Below are 16,795 nucleotides of genomic sequence, written 5' to 3'. Positions count from 1 at the left end.
CATTCATGATGTTCTCCATGTATCTTCTTTTCTCTAGACTAGACAGGTCCTACTCTCTTAGCTTTTCTTTACAGCAGAGATACTTCAGTCCCTTCAGCATCTATCGAACCTTTGCTGCAGTCTTTCCAGGACATCCATGTCTCTCTTGTGCTGGACGACCCAGCACTGAACGCCGTGCTGTAGGTGAGGCCCCACCAGAGCTGAACAGAGGTGGAGGATCACCTTATCACCTTCCTTCACCTACTGGCAGTGCTGTGCCTAACATAGCTTGGGGCAGCAAGACCCATCTTAGCAGCAAGAGCACATTGCTGGTTCATGTTCATCGTGTCCACCAGGACTCCCAGGTCCTTTTCTGCACATCTGCTTTCCAGATGAGTGGTCCCAGCACATCCTGATGCCTGGGGCTGCTCCTCCCCAGGGGCAGGACTTCGTCCTTCTTGTTCAACTCCAGGAGATTTCTGTCAGCCTGTTTCTCCAGCCTGTCACAGTCCCTCTGGAAGCCAGCATGACAATGGCGTATCTGCCAGTCCTCTCAGCTTTGTTGTCACCTGCAGACTTGCTGAGGGTACACTGCCCATCATCCAAATCACTAATGGAGGTGTGACACAGGACTGGACTCTGGACGACCCCTGCAGTGCTCATTTCTGGCCTCCAATTAGATTTTGCATTGCTGATCACTACCCTCTGTTTTCTACCATTAAGCCTTTTCTCAGCCCTCCTCACTGCCTGCTCATCCAGTTCATACTTCAGCAGCTTGTCTGTGAAGATCTTATGGGAACAGTGCCAAATGCCTTCCTGAAGTCCAGGAAGGCAATATTCACTTGTAGGTGAAGTCTGAGGCAAAGCAGGGATCCATTACCTTGCACTTTTTCACTACTCCTGTGTTATCAGGTCCCTGAATCACTCAACAGCAGTCCTTCATATTGTTTTTGAGATCCCTGGTCAAATTCCAATCCATTTGGAAGCTGAATGCAAACAGCAAGCTTTTCATGTATTTACGGTGGTCAGTTAGTGATTTTATTGGAAAATGCCCCGGTTGTACTTCGTGAGCCCCTCAGTGATAGCAGCCTGTATCAAAGAAAAATCTTGAAAGCACAGCATCAGGTTCCTCCCCGGAGTTCCTAAACACGTTCTTGGGTCTCCAGGAGCTCATGCCATTTCAATTGCATTCACTCTAGGAAAGAAATAGTATATTTTATATTTGTCTCTTTCTCCCAGTTCCTTTTATTTACTTGACATTTTAATGTAATGATGATGTTCATAGAATGGCCTGGGTTGCAAAGGAGCACAATGCTCATCCAGTTCCAACCCCCTGCTATGTGCAGGGTTGCCAACCAGCAGACCAGGCTGCCCAGAGCCACATCCAGCCTGGCCTTGAATGCCTGCAGGGATGGGGCATCCACAGCCTCCTTGGGCAACCTGTTCCAGTGCCTCACCACCCTCTGGGTGAAAAACCTCCTCCTAATATCTAATACCTAAACCTCCCCTGTCTCAGTTTAAAACCATTCCCCCTTGTCCTATCACCATCCACCCTCACAAACAGCCGTTCCCCCTCCTGTTTATCCGCTCCCTTCAAGTACTGGAAGGCCACAATGAGGTTTCCCCGCAACCTTCTCTTCTCCAAGCCAAAAAATCCCAGTTCCCTCAACCGTTCCTCATAGGAGAGGTGCATATATATGCTACCACCAAACAATGCAGTTCTCTTTACTTTTACCATCCTAATATTTCTCCCTCTGCCTTTCATCCTTTCTCTTCCTCGGTTTCCTTCATGGCACAAAGATGGTAGTTGTGCCAAACTATAACTATTTTATTTTAACATTTTACTGTTTTTGGTGCTTTTCAATTAGCACATTTGTCCTACTGACTTGCCTTTTATATACCAGTATTCACAAGACTGTTGTGATATTCCTAGGTCTAATTACACAGTATCTGGCCAATCACTTAAATAAATATTCATAGTTCAGCATGCATACAGATATAAGAACATGCTCATCCTTTTTACAATTGTCACACACATTTACACAGTAGACATGGAGGAGCTGTCAGATACACAAAGCATTTTGCTAGGGTTGTCTGTAAGGGCTTACTGCCCTCTCATCCACTATCAACATTTGAGCGTCTTTGTCCCCTCTGCCTATCGTACTCTGGAGCATGGCTGCACGCTTTTCCCATAAGGATGCTGTTGGTGTGAGGCCCCAGCCTCCAGCTGGATCTCTAGGCTGCTTCCTTCAGTGGCACTGTGATGCTCACTCCTGGTTCAGGCTGGTCCACCATATCAAAGAGGCACATCCTCTTTCAGTTCCCCTGTTCCTTCCACCTCTTGCTTCCGTTGTTCAGGAAGCAGTCTTAATTCCCTTCCATCAGCTTTTTCCTTACTGTCTGTGCTGCTGTACAGCATGTTGTTGAGAGTGGCCTTGTATTCTATTATTCCCCTTGTCTGATGTAAGAAGGAAGCAGAAAGGGAAAAAACAAAACAAAACAAGAAGCTACCAAACCAACCAAAACAAAACCAAAACAGGCATGAAATGTATTTCCAAACAACCTTAGAGTCACCAGCCTCAGAATTCAAGTGTGAACCAGGGCTGAATAATCAATTAATGAAGGGAATAGAATCCTTCTGACCTCTTCTATGACTTGGCTGCACAATCTTGGCTAAGTAGTACATGATACAGAACAACGTGGGACTGACATTGCCTAGCACAAACCAAGAGACAAACTAGAAGAGGCAGATGGTGGAGAATGATGGGGCCTTGAGAGCACTAATTGGCTTTAATTGCCCTGATTAGCCTCACCTGGGACCCCCAGCCCACACCATCTGCCTGTGGTTCCAGAGGCTCCATTTAGGATCAGGTCTGGAATGGAGGCCTGACTGAAGTTATGTTAGTATATTTATCTCCAGTCCTGTTCCTAATCCTGCCTCTTAAATAGACCCTAAACCCATGTTTTAGGCAGCTCATCTACTGGGATAGATCCTCTTGGGTATGTATTTTAGCTTTAACCCCAGTTCTCTTTCTGGCTTTATCCACATTTGTCCTTACCTTGCTCTGTCAAAGGACCCTGGACCTGGTTCATTGTTCATTTTGCCCAGGGCTATCAATGGGCCCTGTTAGCAGCACCTGGCTCTGCCCATTATATTTGGACTGTGTGGCACTGCCCCTGTCAGTGAGGGCACTGCCTGTGTTACTGTGAGTCCTGTCTCACCTTCCTTTAAAGAGCATCCATGTTGTTTGTATGCAAAGGGGGTGGCTATGGCCCGTGCAGCTTGGCTCTGGCAGTGACTGATCCTGCAGGGTCTGGTGGCATATATAGACTAGGAAGCCAGTGCTGCCTCTTTAGATCAGTGTAAACCTGTTCTAAGCCAAATACACTGGATCTCTCGTGGCCCTTGGGAAAGGGCTTCTTGCTTCCTTCTCCCTCATCCAGGGAGTATTTATTCTATTTGGCTGTACATCACCTTGGAGCTCTCAGCACATGCCAGGCAAAGAGGGCTTTACCCTTGCAGAATCCAGAAAGGGAAACAATGATATGAAAAATTGACCCAGAAAACAGCTGAGGGCAGAATTCTACATAAAAGAACTTCAAGAGGTGTTAGAGATGGTCCCAGGCTGAATTCAGGGTGTCAAGTGAGACCAAGGCAGCATGGCAAAAGAGAGGTAGCCTGCAAGTGAGATTAAGGGAATGGGCAATGAATACAGGAATATGCAGGTTCTGCTGTGTGACATTGATGAATGGAGGCTGTGCTAAATCATTGCTGTTGGCACTGGACATTTTTATGTGTCTGGTTGATGTAGATTCTGTTGGGAAAACCTGCTGGGTGTCTGTGTCTGTTGCTGTTCCCCATAGGATCTCAGCATGCTTTGACTCATGCTGTGGATTATGGAAGTGAAGGCAACTGCAGACTCCCATAGTGGGGCATACATGTTGGGTGTAGTGGGGTAGTATATGTCTTCTGGTCACAAGGCTCTTACCTTCTTGTAGGGATGCAGGTATTTGAGGAGAACCCAGCTAGTCCTGTAGCCCCTTGCCCATAAGTTTGATAGGGATTTATGGACTGTGTTGTTGGAGCCCTCCCAAATGTCTTGTATTTTCCCACACCTGCAGGCACAGGGAAGGAGTATACAGGTTCAGAGGAAGAGCTGTGAACTGGTCTGTGTATGACTAAGAGAAGATGAGGGAGATAATCTACAGCTGAAACTGACTGGAGTGGCTGCAGCAAATCCAGGGCAATACTGAGTGCCGAGGAGCCAAACAGCAACTATGATACAGCAGAGCAAAGTTCCATACAGTCTAGTAAGCTGCCTTTGCTAGTGGCTCTGGGAAAAGGATGCAACAGCTGTATCAGAATCACAGGGTAACTGGGCGCTTGGGGAATGGTCTCTGGTCCAACTGCCTGCTCACAGTGGGGTCAGCTGTGGGGTCAGACCAGGCTGCACATCCAGCAGTTACCCAAATTTGTACTGAACACACCTGCACAGATGGAGAGTGCACTGCCTGTGGGCAGCCTGGATGTGGGGAAAGCCTTTCCTTGGATGGAGCCTGAACCCTGCACCCCCAGCTCTGCCTGTGGATTCTGGTTCTGCTGTGAAGCACAGTGCGGAGCCCGGCTCTGGCTGTGCATAACCTCCCCATGGGAGCTGGTGGGTTGCTGCTGGGTCAAAGCCCTCCCAAAGGCTGAGCAAGCCCCGGTCCCTCTGCAGCTCCCTCCTTGCAGGGCAACCGTTCCCAGAGTCCCAGCTGGTGGAGGCTGGGAGGGATCTCTCAGGGCTTCTGGCCCAACACTGCTCCAGCAGGGGCACCCAGAGCAGCGCCCAGCTCCGTGTCCTGGCAGCTTTCCCTCCATGGAGGGAAACTCCACAGCCCGTGGGCAGCCCGTGGACGTTCTCTGCCACCTCACTGTGCAGAAGTGCTTCCTGATGTTCGGATCCTGAACTCCATCCCCAGGGCCCTCCTTGAACCTGGGGCGGTGTGCCAAGTCTTTTCTGCGCCTGCATTTCCCCAAACCAGTAGCGGTGTCCAGATGTGAGCAGAGCAGGGGCCGATCCCATCCCTTGCTCCCGGCAGTGCCCCATGCACACAGAGCAGATGTTTGGCAGAAGAGGGCCCAGGGCAGAGCCCCGTGGTGCTGCGCTGCCACTCAGCTCCAGGCAGGGCACAGCTCTGAGCCACCATCCTGAGTCCACCCACCCACATGGGTATTTGCTGTTTGCCCAGCTGTCCGTAACATCGTGCCTTGGGTGTGAGGACTGTGGAACAGAGTGCCCAAATTCTCGTTCAAGGCAAGGCCACTGTCATCCCCCTGCTCTCCCTTTCCTGCAGATCTGGGCCCTGGATCACAGCAAGCAGTCTACTCAGGCATTTGTGCTAGCTATTGCCTTCTCTGTCTCATATGTGGACGAACATATACTCCAGGAGGATTTGCTCTATGATTTTTCCACAGACCAAAGTGATATTGTCAACAAGGCAGCTCCCTCACTCATCCTTTTGGTCTTTTTTTGAAGCTGATGTGCTTTCTCCCCTCATCTCTGCCAAATTTGAAAGAGCAGTTCTGAAAGTCCATATCTGTGATCACCCTTGGATGCAGCCTGTTGGGTGGGTTCCATGGGTTCTTACTGGTTGAGTTCACTGAAAAAATACTGACTTGTTTCTAGTTTCTTTCTAGTAGTTTTCCAAACTGTTTCATTAAGTATGGAGAGCCTGGGAGATTTTTTAGGTGAAGGTTGAGGTAAAGGAAGCATTGAGCATCAGTCTTATTTGTGTCTGCTGTGACTAAACCACCCACCCTATTCAGCAGTAGGTTGTTGTTCAGCCTCTTACTACCAACGTAGTGCTAGAAGCTCTTATCATACTCAATTTTCTTTGCAATTCTCAACTCCACTTGAACTTTGACTTTCCTGACACTACCACTACATTCCTGGGCAATGTTTATAAATTCTTTCTTTGTAGCTTGCCTCCCATACGTTGCCTTTTTGCAGCTTTGTCCCAAGGTCTCCGCTTAACCAAGGCAGTGTTTTTCTCAAGTACTGGGATGGGCTGCATTTGTGCTTGGAGGATGCTGTCCTGGAGGCTTACCTCCTTTCTTGAGTTCTTCTAGCCTTTGTAGTTGGGATCCCTTACACCTACCAGATCCCTGTAAAAGGTGAGGTCTTGCTTTGTCTGAATCCTGGTACTCTCCTTCCTTGCTCCCTTTAGCATCCTGAACACTACTATTTTATGGTCACTAGATTATCATCACATCCTCAGTCAACTCTTCCTTGTCAGCCAACAGCAGATCCAGCTGCGTGTTACCCCTTGTTGGCCTGGGAAGCTGAAGTTGTCTGTGAGAGAAAGCTGGGATCTGTGATCTGGAGATGTCCCTCAGGAGCTGCTGCCTCCTTGGCACACTGTCTCAGCTTCAACTCCAGGGATTTACTGGGTCGTCATCAATGTCCTTGTGCTTTAAGTCCTGTGCTGGATTTTTCACTGAATGTGATTCTTTACTTACACAGTTCAGCATCACAGTACCTAGAATCAAGGAATTCCAGAGCAAAGTGCATTTTTGTTATACTGCTGGAAAGCAATGAGCTCTGGCTGGCTCTGAACCAGGGTGCTGTCTGCACACTTCAGTAGGTTGGGGTCACAGGGTCATAGGGGCTGAAAGAGACCTCAAGATCATCGAGTCCAATCACCTGCTAAACAGTACCTACAAGAGGTCACACAAGTAGGCATCCAGACGGGTCCTGAATTTCTTCATAGAAGGAGACTCCACAACCTCTCTGGGCAACCTCTGCCAGTGCTCTATCACCCTTACTGTAAAAATACTACTTCTGCTTGTTAGTACGGAACTTCCTTTGTACAAGTTTTAGGCCATTGCTCTTTGTCCTATTGCTACATACCACCGAGAAGAGCCTGGCCTCATCCATTTACTTCCCACCTCCCTTCAGATGTTTAGAAACATTTATCAGATTCCCTGGTAAGAAGAGCTGTATTGCTCTTCTTGTGGGCTGTCCTGCAACAGAGGTGGCAGACATGAGGAGAGGTGAGGAGTGCCCCAAGTCCATGCTGTGCTCTCCAGCACCCAGTCGGGTGCAAACTCTGCACATTCCCCAAAGAACTTTGGAGCACTATTGATGTCTGGATAAGAAATGGTGGAGGAAGCCGACAATACAGGGAGGTGAGAGAGAGATGCTGTGGGGTAACAACAGAAAGGTACCAGTCAGAGAATTCATGCAGTCACAAGAGGTAGATAGAGCTGAGGTATGCTGCAGGACATAGGAGAAGTATAATAGCCTGTTACAGACTGGACCTGGCCGTGGCTATCATGGTGTGCAGTGCTGGGAGACACTGCATGCAGACAGGGCTTGTGCTAGAGCTCTGTTCCCAGGCAGCCACTGCTTCCGGAGGCAATGCAACAGGGTGGTGAGGCCAACTGCCAAGCACACATGAATGGGGAATGTCTCTGAGTATGCCTTGGCTCTACACCCAAGTAGATGCCGGCCTCTGATGCCAGACTGCTTTGAGGCATTCCTGCAGGGAGATAGCTCCAGGTACCAGAGAGCATCCAGGCAGATAGTATTATGCTGTGTAATAGTGAGAGCTCATCTGCTTCTCCCCTGTTCCCAAAACCCCATTCAGCCCCTGTGGCAGAAAGCTGGAGCTCAGATAACTTCCTCTGTCCTGAACTGTCTTAGGACAGAGAATGTCAGAAGATGGGGAAAGTTGGGCTGTTCTGGAAATACCAGCATCCTTGGCCAAAGAAGCCTACAGGAAACAATGTACTGTGCTGTAGAGCTTCTCACTGTACAGTATTTTAAAGCAGCTGACATGCATTTTAGAGTATTTTGGGAGTGATAAGCAGTTCATTTTGAAGAAAAGATCTTACTAATTTACCTCACAGTGCCCATCCCAGCCATCATAGCAGCTTAACCATTTCAGCTGTATTTCCATCTGCAGTGGCTTTGAATGCTCCCAGTTAAACCCTATTATGACACACAGCTGGAATGCAGTGAAACGGGGCAGTTCCCCCATAGTGATATTCAGCATGGAGCCAGAGTACAGGTAATTCAAATAAATGTTTCAGCAATGGGAGAGGTCAGATTTATACTCTCAGATGAGCAACCGCGGCTGCTGCTAACTGTCCTTATCTTTAGATCCCTGACTTAACACCCTCCTCTTGATCCCTGACAGCCTTAGTTTGATGTTTGGGTCTCTAGATGGATTCTGATCTGAATGACACAGGTTAATAGTCATCCCATCCAGATTCATGCTGCACTTCACCTGTGGCCCTCTGAACCAGATACTCAGCCGCTGCTGTACATAGTGACCATATGCACTCAGTGGCTTCAGCCCAGTCTGCCCCGCAACCCTCCGCAGACAGCCAGGCCCTGCTCTGAACTCCCTGTGCCAGAGCTTCATGGTAGAATCATCACAGAATGGGTTGGGTTGGAAGGGACCTCAAAGATCATCTAGTTCCAACCCCCTACTTTTGACAGGGTTACCAATCATTAGATCAGACTGCCCAGAAACCCATCAAGCCTGGCTTTGAACACCTCCAAGTATCTCTAACCAGTGCTACTGGTGCTGCATTGGAGGGAGCTGGAAATGGGAGAAGAAAGAAAAACAGAGAGGGAGGCAGTGGGGTCAGAGTTCCCCAGAGTGTGTTCTGGACAGGCTGCTGTCACGGCACCTGAGGCTCTGAGTGCTCTGCAGCTGGAGCAGAAAGGAGAAAGGAGGAATCCTGTTCCCTCGTCCATCTTCCAGCAGTGCCATAGGGCTGAGGAGCAGATCCATTCCCTCTGTGAGGAGCACAGTGTTCACTGCGCTCTCAGCTTCCCCCCCTCCCCTGCAGGGGAGCCCAGGCCTCCAGGCAGGACAGGCGGGGGTGCTGCAGGTGCTGACTTCCCTTCCGGGGGGCTGTGGGTGCTGGGCTGGAGAGCTGGCAAGGGGCTCCCCCAGCTGCTGCCTCTGCTCCCAGGGGCAGGAACATGAGGTCTGATGGAGGGGAGGTGTCTCCTCCGCCTGCTTCATTTTGTGTCCCTGGCCCAGCAGCCTCTGTGCTCTCTGGTTGTTCCTCCATCTCCGAGGATGTGGTAGTGGCTCAGGTTGGGGGCCCTGCCCGTAGGAAGGAACTGTTTGCAGCCCCCAGCTGGGCCCTTTCCTTGGCGCGTGTGCAACGTTCCTGCGCTTCTTGCTCACGGGAGCCGAGGCCCCAGCGCTGCTGCTGGGAGGAGCTGTGGCTGACGAGGCCTGAACTCCACTTCACCCGGGCCTGGCCCAGCTGCCTCCCTCCTGGCTTCGTGCTCCAGCTTTGTTCTCCACTCAGAGCTCCCAGCTGGTGGATGAGCCATGGACAGTGATGCTGCGGTCAGGGAGAAGCTGTTTTCTGCTAGCCTGAGCTGCAAGGAACCCAAGACAGAATGGGACCTTGCAGGCAGGAGCTGTTTTAATCCCCCTGCTGTTACTGTAACTGCTGCTGTAAATCCTGTGCCACAGGTTTGGGTGGGCCTGGTTGCCAGAGGGCAGTGCCAGCCCGTTGTACTCCTTGGAGCCCAGGGCTGCTGGGCACAGAGCTCTGAAGACAAGATGGAACCTGGGGCACGGGGAAGGAGGTTTTCTTCCCAGTTCAAGACAAGCTTGCAGAAGAGAACGAGCAGAGGGCCACGTCCAGCAGCTGCAAAAGCATGGGTTGTCTCCGGCTGGCTGCTCAGGCTGGGTGCAGTGGGGATGCTTGGCTGCTAGATCTTTGGCATCTGTGTGCTTTCCTGCACCCCCTAAGGGAAGTCAGTGGATCTGGGTCGTGGATGTTGCCCCAGTAGTGCAAGAACAGAGGTTACACCTGGAACAAACCACCTCTGGTGTGCAGACACCTGTGGCAGCACTGCAAACAGCAAGCATGGTGCAGCTCTTATGAGTCTGACAGCCTGTGCTTCCCAGCCCTGTGTCTTCTGGGGACATGCCAGCATAGGCTGACCCCGGTGTGCCCCGCTGCTGCCTGACATTGCTCCAGGCACCCATGGGCCCTCCAGGGAGTGCTGCAGTGAAAGTCACCTTGTCTAGAATAAGAATGGCAGGGCTGGGCATAATGGTCAGTGTGCTTCACTGTGGCCAGCTTTGAGAGCTGCGCAGTGGTTGTGGGCTGTGGAATGGAAGACAGCAGTGCGGGTGTGGAGGTGGTGGTGGTGGTGGGCTGCGTCCCTCTGCTCAGGCTTTTGGTCTCAGCAGTGTTACCTCGCTCACGTAGTGCCTTCCCCCATCCAGGTTACAGCCACCGATGCCGACAGTGGCTTGTTTGGGTCCCTTTCCTACTCTCTTGGTTCTGGCATCGGCAGTGTGGTCCCAACGCAGTTCAGCATCGACAAGCACACGGGGCATCTGTGCACTGTGCAGCCTCTGGACCGCGACGAGGGCACGTCTGCCTATGATTTCACCATCACTGCTGTCGATGGGGTGAGTGCTGCAGAGTTCATGGGTATACAATGCTGCTGTCTCAGCACCATACAGAGGATATAGCTGTTCTTGCCCTGTTCTTTGCCCCATCTCTAATCACCGAGAGGGCAGTGAGGTGCTGGAACAGGTTACCCCAAGAGGTTGTGGATAACCCATCCCTGGAGATGTTAAAGGCCAGGTTGGATGGAGCCTTGGGCAACCTGGTCTAATACTTGATCTAGCAGTTGGCAACCCTGCCTGCAGCAGGGGGATTGGAACCTGTTGATCCTTGAGATCCCTTCTAATCCAAGCCATTCTGTGGTTCTATTGTCCCTACACAGGGTGGCTTGAACTCCATGGTGTATGTGAAGGTTTTCCTGGAGGACATAAATGACAATCGGCCGGTGTTCTACCCACTGGACTATGCTGCCAGCATCAGCACACAAAGCATGCCGGGTACAGCTGTGCTGCGTGTTACTGCCCATGACAAGGATGAGGGGATGCATGGCAAAGTGACCTATCGCATTGTCCTGGGGAACTCCCCTCCCCTCTTCTCCCTCAACAAGGACACAGGTGAGAGTGAACTCACAGCCAGCCAAACGCAGCACAAAGCAGAGCAGTGTGATGCAGGAAGATGTGAAGACTAGCCTGACAGTAACTGCTTGGCTATTTCAGCTGTGCAAGATGCTACCAGAATGTCTATTGCTCTCCTATTTTGTCCTTGTTCCAACTGCTTAATCCTCTGGCTGCCCACTCTCAATTTCTGACTGCTTATTTCTTCTCTTTGCTCTCTTCTTCCCTCTTCTTCAATGTCATCTCTGACTCACTACACCTTTCCTCCTGCAGTGCTTGCTTTGCCCCATCAAGCTGTATCCTGCTTAGTTTTTTGCCCCTACCTAATTCCCTCCTCTCCCTGCTCAGTTACTCTCCCTCCCTCCTATCGTTCTCCTAGTCTAAGCTTTCTCGTTGACTTCTCAGTGCTCGACTTCTTTGGCCACCAAAGCCAGAACAGTTTCTGTCTGGGGAAATGAGTACATGGTTGTGTGATGCCAGGGGCTCTCAGAAGGACTGGATGGTGTTCTGTGCTCACTACAGGCATCAGGTCTCCCCACATTAGTCCCCAGATTGCCAGAATGTGTCTGGGATGAAACAGGCCTATTGGCTACCATTGCACAGGGCAACCTCCTTTGTAGGGCCTGTCTGGGAAGGTCATTCAGCTCTGTATTTCTTCCAGGAGCCAGCTCGCAGCACAGAACCAACCTGTCCTTGCAAGATCCTGGCCCTCACCCTGTGCCACGCCTCTGGAATCCTACTCCATCCTTCCCCTTCCACAAGACTTTCTCTCTGACTTGCTTACTGCAGCCTCATAGCTGCTTAGCTTTGGGCTGAGCTTGAGATCAAGAAGGGAGCATTTGGGGAGCCTTCCCCAGGAAGATTTGTCTTCTTTACTCCGATTCTTCCACGTCCAGTTGCCCTTTGACACACATTGTTTGCTGCCCATTTTGGTCTTTTTGTTCCTTTGGTGCTGGATGATGGGCAGGGCTGTGGGCACAGTGAACTCTGAACTGCTCTCTTTCCTAGGTGTCATCTCTCTCTCGTGGTCCCTGAGTGGTAAAGCCAACACCCTTGTGCAGCTGGTGATCTCTGCAGAAGATGGAGGGGGCCTGCAGGCACAGCCGAATGCCCGAGTGAACATCAGCATTGTGGAGGGCACGGTCTCACCCCCTGTCTTTGAGCAAGCTCAGTACTTCTTCACAGTGCCGGAGGACACGCTGCAGGGCACCAGCGTGGGGGCTGTCCGTGCCCAAAATCCTCCTGGTACGGGTTTGGCCCTTTCCTATGCAGCTGTTTTCACTGTCCCTGCATTGTCTCAGAGCACCGATAGTACATCTCCTCAGAGAGCAGCATCATCCCAGGAGCTCCATGCACACACACATGCACACACATGTGAACATGCGCTCCATGCCAGTCAGCTGCAGTGCGTGCTCCCACACATGCTCATGTACACACACGTGTGCCCATGCATCACACACATGTGCACAGTGCTGCTGTACACATCCAGAGCAGAGCCTGCCCCAGACAGCACTTCCAGCTCTTCTACTCCCTATAGTGGGCTGAAAGCCAGGTTCGCAAATAATTCCTGTTTTCATTGCCTTGCCTGCAGGTCATAGCGATGACATCTTTTATTCCATCTCCTCGGGGGATCCTCATGGCTACTTTTCCATTGACTCTGACTCTGGGCAGCTCCGCACCAGCTTGCCTCTGGATCACGAATCTCAGGCAGTCCTGGTTCTGGATGTCCAGGCCCGAAGTGGTTCCCCCCCGGCCTACAGCAACACCCGTGTGAAAATCTCTGTGTCAGACGTGAATGACAACGCACCAGCGTTCCCATCTCCCTCTGACTCCATTCTGCTGCCAGAGGCCACTGAGCCTGGGACTACAGTGTACACTTTGCAGGCCGAGGACCGTGACAGTGGTGCCAACGGCCAGGTGAATTTTGATCTGGTGTCAGGAGGCGAAGGCACCTTCAGCGTTGAGCGCTCATCGGGGGCGGTGCGGCTGGCTGGGGTGCTGCAGTATGAAGCCAGTGCAGCCTACAGGTTGGCCATTGTGGCCCGAGACAGCGGCGTGCCCCAGCTCAGCTCCACCTTCACACTCCTGGTGCATGTGCAAGCTGAGCATGACAATGGGCCCATCTTTGATACACTCACCTACCGTGTGGAGGTGCGGGAAGGTGTGCCTGTCTCCACTCGCTTCCTGCAGGTGCGGGCCATTGCACGGGATGCAGAAGCTGTGACCCTGACTTACCACTTGCGTGCAGATGGAGATGCTGCCAGCTTTGGCATCATGTCTGAGAGTGGTTGGCTCTATGTCAAAAGTGCCCTGGACCGGGAGACACGAGACCTGTATGTTCTCACAGTGCTGGCATCGGCAGGAGGCAGCGGCTCAGGGGGGGAGGCCCGGAAAACGGGCACCAGCACCGTACGGATCAGCATCACTGATGAGAACGACAACAGCCCCCGACTGAGTGAGGAGCGGTACTTCTTCACTGTTCCTGAGAACCAGGCTCCTGGCAGCAGTGTAGGGAGGGTGATGGCAAGCGATCGGGATGCTGGGCAGAACAGCCGTCTCACCTACCGCCTGCTCCAGCATGACTCCAGTTTCCTCATCCACACGCAGACAGGTGAGAGTCCCCCTGGCTTCCTGGGCTGATTGAGGTGAAAGCTCAGAGCATGTCAGAAGGGACGCAGACCAAGCCAGTACCACCATAAATTGCTCATTTTCCTACCCCTGTGGTGCTGGGCTCCCCGACACACTTGAGTGTAAGCCCTTCTTTAAAGGGATTTTGGGGCTGAGCTGTGTCCCTATTTCTTCCTTGCAGGGGAGCTCAGCACCAAGCACAGCTTGGACCGGGAGCTGCAGTCCAGCTACCAGCTGCTGGTGATTGTGCAGGATGGAGGAGCACCGCCCCGCAGTGCCACAGGAACCATCTATGTCACTGTGCTGGACGAGAACGACAATGCTCCTGCTTTTCTTCATATCACTGCTGGCCAGGAGCTGACCATGCAGGTAGGTGGAGCAGGCTGAAGCCCCGGTGGGCTGGGCTGGGAGCAGGCTGGGGAAGGGTGAGGGCAGAGCAGAGTCTCATGGTGAGAGATGAGAAGGCACAGGTTGCTTGCATGCAACAGTCCGGGCAATCTGGCAAATCTCAGGGAAGGTGTGATGAGATGAGCACGTCCTTGGGACATACAGACCTTGTGCATGGAGTGAGTGAGGCCTACAAAGGGCTCTGCGGCCAACAAAACCCAAAGGCAGGCAGAAGGTCTGGGTTCACACCTGCCTGCAAGGAGGGAAAGTGGGAGGGAGCCCTAAATCTGAACTGATGGAGCCAGGAGTGGAACATTGATGGATGGGGAGGCATGGGGTACGTTTGTATTCTGGGTCTCAAGACCTTCACAGTAGCCACTTTGGTTTCTGGGAGGTCAAGAAAGTGCTCTTCAGGTTGTTGAGTATCTGCAATGGGTCCCTGCCCAGCTTTCCTTTTAAGTGTGACGTGGTGACCAAGGTCAGCCAGCACTGAGAGTTCTGCTCTGAGTTATGTCTATGCTGCTGAAGGGAAGAGGAGAGGACCAGGCCTTGTTCCCCAGCACTACTCTGCTTGGCCCCTCTGAAGTGGTGTGTGGCCAGGACACAGCAGCGATGGCGTGAGTGATGAAAGGCCTGCTCTCATCTCTCTATGGAATGGGGAGCATCTACAGCAGAAAGGATGCACTTGAAGTGCACCTTAAAGCACAGCAGGCTGCTTACTGAAAGAATATTCACTGTCTGTAATCTGCTGAGTGTTCTGTGTGGGGACACCTGCAACATATGTGTGCAGCATTTGGGCCATGACACACTCAGAGGGTTTTAGAGCCTGAGAGGTCTCTTTTCTTGCAGAGTATCACAAAAACATATGCATCCTTAAGGAGATAGAGCATGGCTGAGATGTATTTAGAATTGGTAAGGCAGTTAAATGTGATGGGAGTTTGAACCAAATTCTTATCTGTACACTTTGATTTTAATCTTTCCTTGTAGGAAACACTGAAAGAGAAATGATGCACAGGAAGAAGTCACTTGGATGATCTAGGTGTATAAGAAAGGCTTGGAGGAAAAAGGAAAAACTAAATGATAGGCATAAACTTGGTGATTTATTGACGATGTGCTCAGAGAACTTTTTGTATTCATGTTCATCAAGCAAAGCAGAAGGAGGTTTCTGTATCAGTACTTTGCTTTAAGCATGGTCTGGATTGGCCTCTCCCACTGTGGGTTTGTGAGATTTGTTTCTCAAGCACGTGGGCAATATGTGTCAGGTCCAGGAGCTGTTCACACAGGGATGGCAGAAACAAATTCTGCTTCTTCTTTACCAGGTCCTGCCAGGGAGCAGTCACCAGGAAAAGGAGAGAGATCAGAAAGGGGTCAGTATCTGCTTTCATAGCAGAGATGCCACTGGGGAGTGCCCAGGACTGCTGCTGGTGTTCTTGCTATTCAGCATCTTGCTATACCCTCCAGGACAGGTGGCTGTTTGCTGATGTTACTGCTTTATTTGTGGTAATAAAGCTGAGGTCTCCCAGTGAAAACAGCAGAAAGATCTTTTACTGTTCAATGAGGAAAGAAGATGGAAGATGACATTCACTGTTTCTAACTGGAAAGTGATAACATATATGGCAAAAAGCAGTATAAATTTCACTCTACACAGTGATGGTCTCTGAGCTGGCTGCTGAAGCTTAGGGAGAAAATTGAGGCATCGTTGTAAATGCATTTTGAAAATGTCAGCTCAGGTCTCAGCAGCAGTCAGAAATGCTGGGTTTTATCAGAAAGGAACAGAGACTGAAAGAAAACCTTGTATCTCCAATTCTGCATACACTCTCTGCACTGCCCCCATTGCTCTGAAGCAGCAGTAGTGCTAAAAAGGCTTGAGAAAAGAGTGTTAATGTGATCTCCAGTAGATAATGGTTTCCATGCAGATAGAAAATATTTGAACATTCTTTGGCATGATAGAAACTGTGGGAATATATATCAGAGGTGTGCCCTGAGTGGTGCAAAGAAAGTTGCATGGAAATTAAAGGTCCTTTTTTCACAATACAAAAACTAGACAGCTTGGTAGCAAATGACCGGGCAGCAGGTTTAAAATAAACAAAGACAGAACTTTCTCATGCAGAGCATAATTAAAACGTGAAATCATTGCCAAAAGTTGCATGGGTTCAAAATTAGATGAATTCATGGAAAGAAAAAAATCCATCAAAGTCTGTTGAACAAAAATACGATCTGTGGCTCAGGAAGTGACTGAGCCACAGGCTGCTGGAAGCTGGAAAGTTTTCACAGGAGAATTATTCCATACGTACCCTACTTCTTGCATCCTCTCTATATCCGCTGCTGCCACTCCCAGAGCGATGCCCCTCGTCGAGGTGGTTCTCTGAGCTTTGGGCCAGGTTGGCATTTGCAGCAGCCTTCTTGGAGAGTGGGCATCTGATCTGCACAACCCCGCCTGGCTGTAGTTTTACTAAAGTTGAGGTTTTCGCAGAGGCAAAACCGCTTCTGTTATTGATTCCTCTGTTTGAGCATCTGAAATGGCGTTTCTAATGGAGCCTGTGTGGATGATGCTTGTTTCGCTCCCCTGCTGAGTCACTGCTTTCTCAAATGGAGTTTGATTCGTGGTGGAGAGCAGTGTGGCTTTTGTGGGAGCCCTTTGCATCTCAGTTGAAGGCCATTAGGAACAGCATGAGGAGCAAGCCCTGCCCCAGGCTGGAACAGAGAGAGGCTTGGAGGGGTCTTCTCAAGCACAGTTCTGCTGAGGTGTCCACGCAGACAGTCCTTCTCATAAACAGCCAGCTATATTTAGAAGGTCCTCTGCCTC

General features: G+C 50.8%; 1 protein-coding gene and 1 long non-coding RNA gene across 3 annotated transcripts in view; one reads left to right on the top strand and one right to left on the bottom strand.

Annotated features, from left to right (window-relative positions):
- DCHS1 (dachsous cadherin-related 1) overlaps positions 1–16,795 on the top strand; it is a 51,269-nt gene that overhangs the window by 13,150 nt on the left and 21,324 nt on the right. For both annotated transcript variants that reach the window (XM_031609637.2, XM_090134340.1), the window contains 5 exons: positions 10,234–10,422; positions 10,743–10,974; positions 11,983–12,219; positions 12,566–13,585; positions 13,784–13,971. In XM_031609637.2, the coding sequence (XP_031465497.2) occupies positions 10,234–10,422; positions 10,743–10,974; positions 11,983–12,219; positions 12,566–13,585; positions 13,784–13,971 (1,866 nt within the window). The remainder of the gene's footprint in view (positions 1–10,233; positions 10,423–10,742; positions 10,975–11,982; positions 12,220–12,565; positions 13,586–13,783; positions 13,972–16,795) is intronic.
- LOC149920384 (uncharacterized) lies at positions 219–7,945 on the bottom strand. Its single transcript, XR_016463545.1, has 3 exons — positions 7,867–7,945; positions 3,969–4,095; positions 219–1,174 (listed from the first exon to the last, which is right to left on the bottom strand). It is a non-coding gene; the product is annotated as an uncharacterized LOC149920384 (long non-coding RNA).

This window comes from Phasianus colchicus, chromosome 1 (assembly GCF_987193195.1).
Source record: "Phasianus colchicus chromosome 1, bPhaCol1.hap1.1, whole genome shotgun sequence".
Lineage (NCBI taxonomy): Eukaryota > Metazoa > Chordata > Aves > Galliformes > Phasianidae > Phasianus > Phasianus colchicus.
This window is presented reverse-complemented; position numbering and strand designations above follow the sequence as displayed.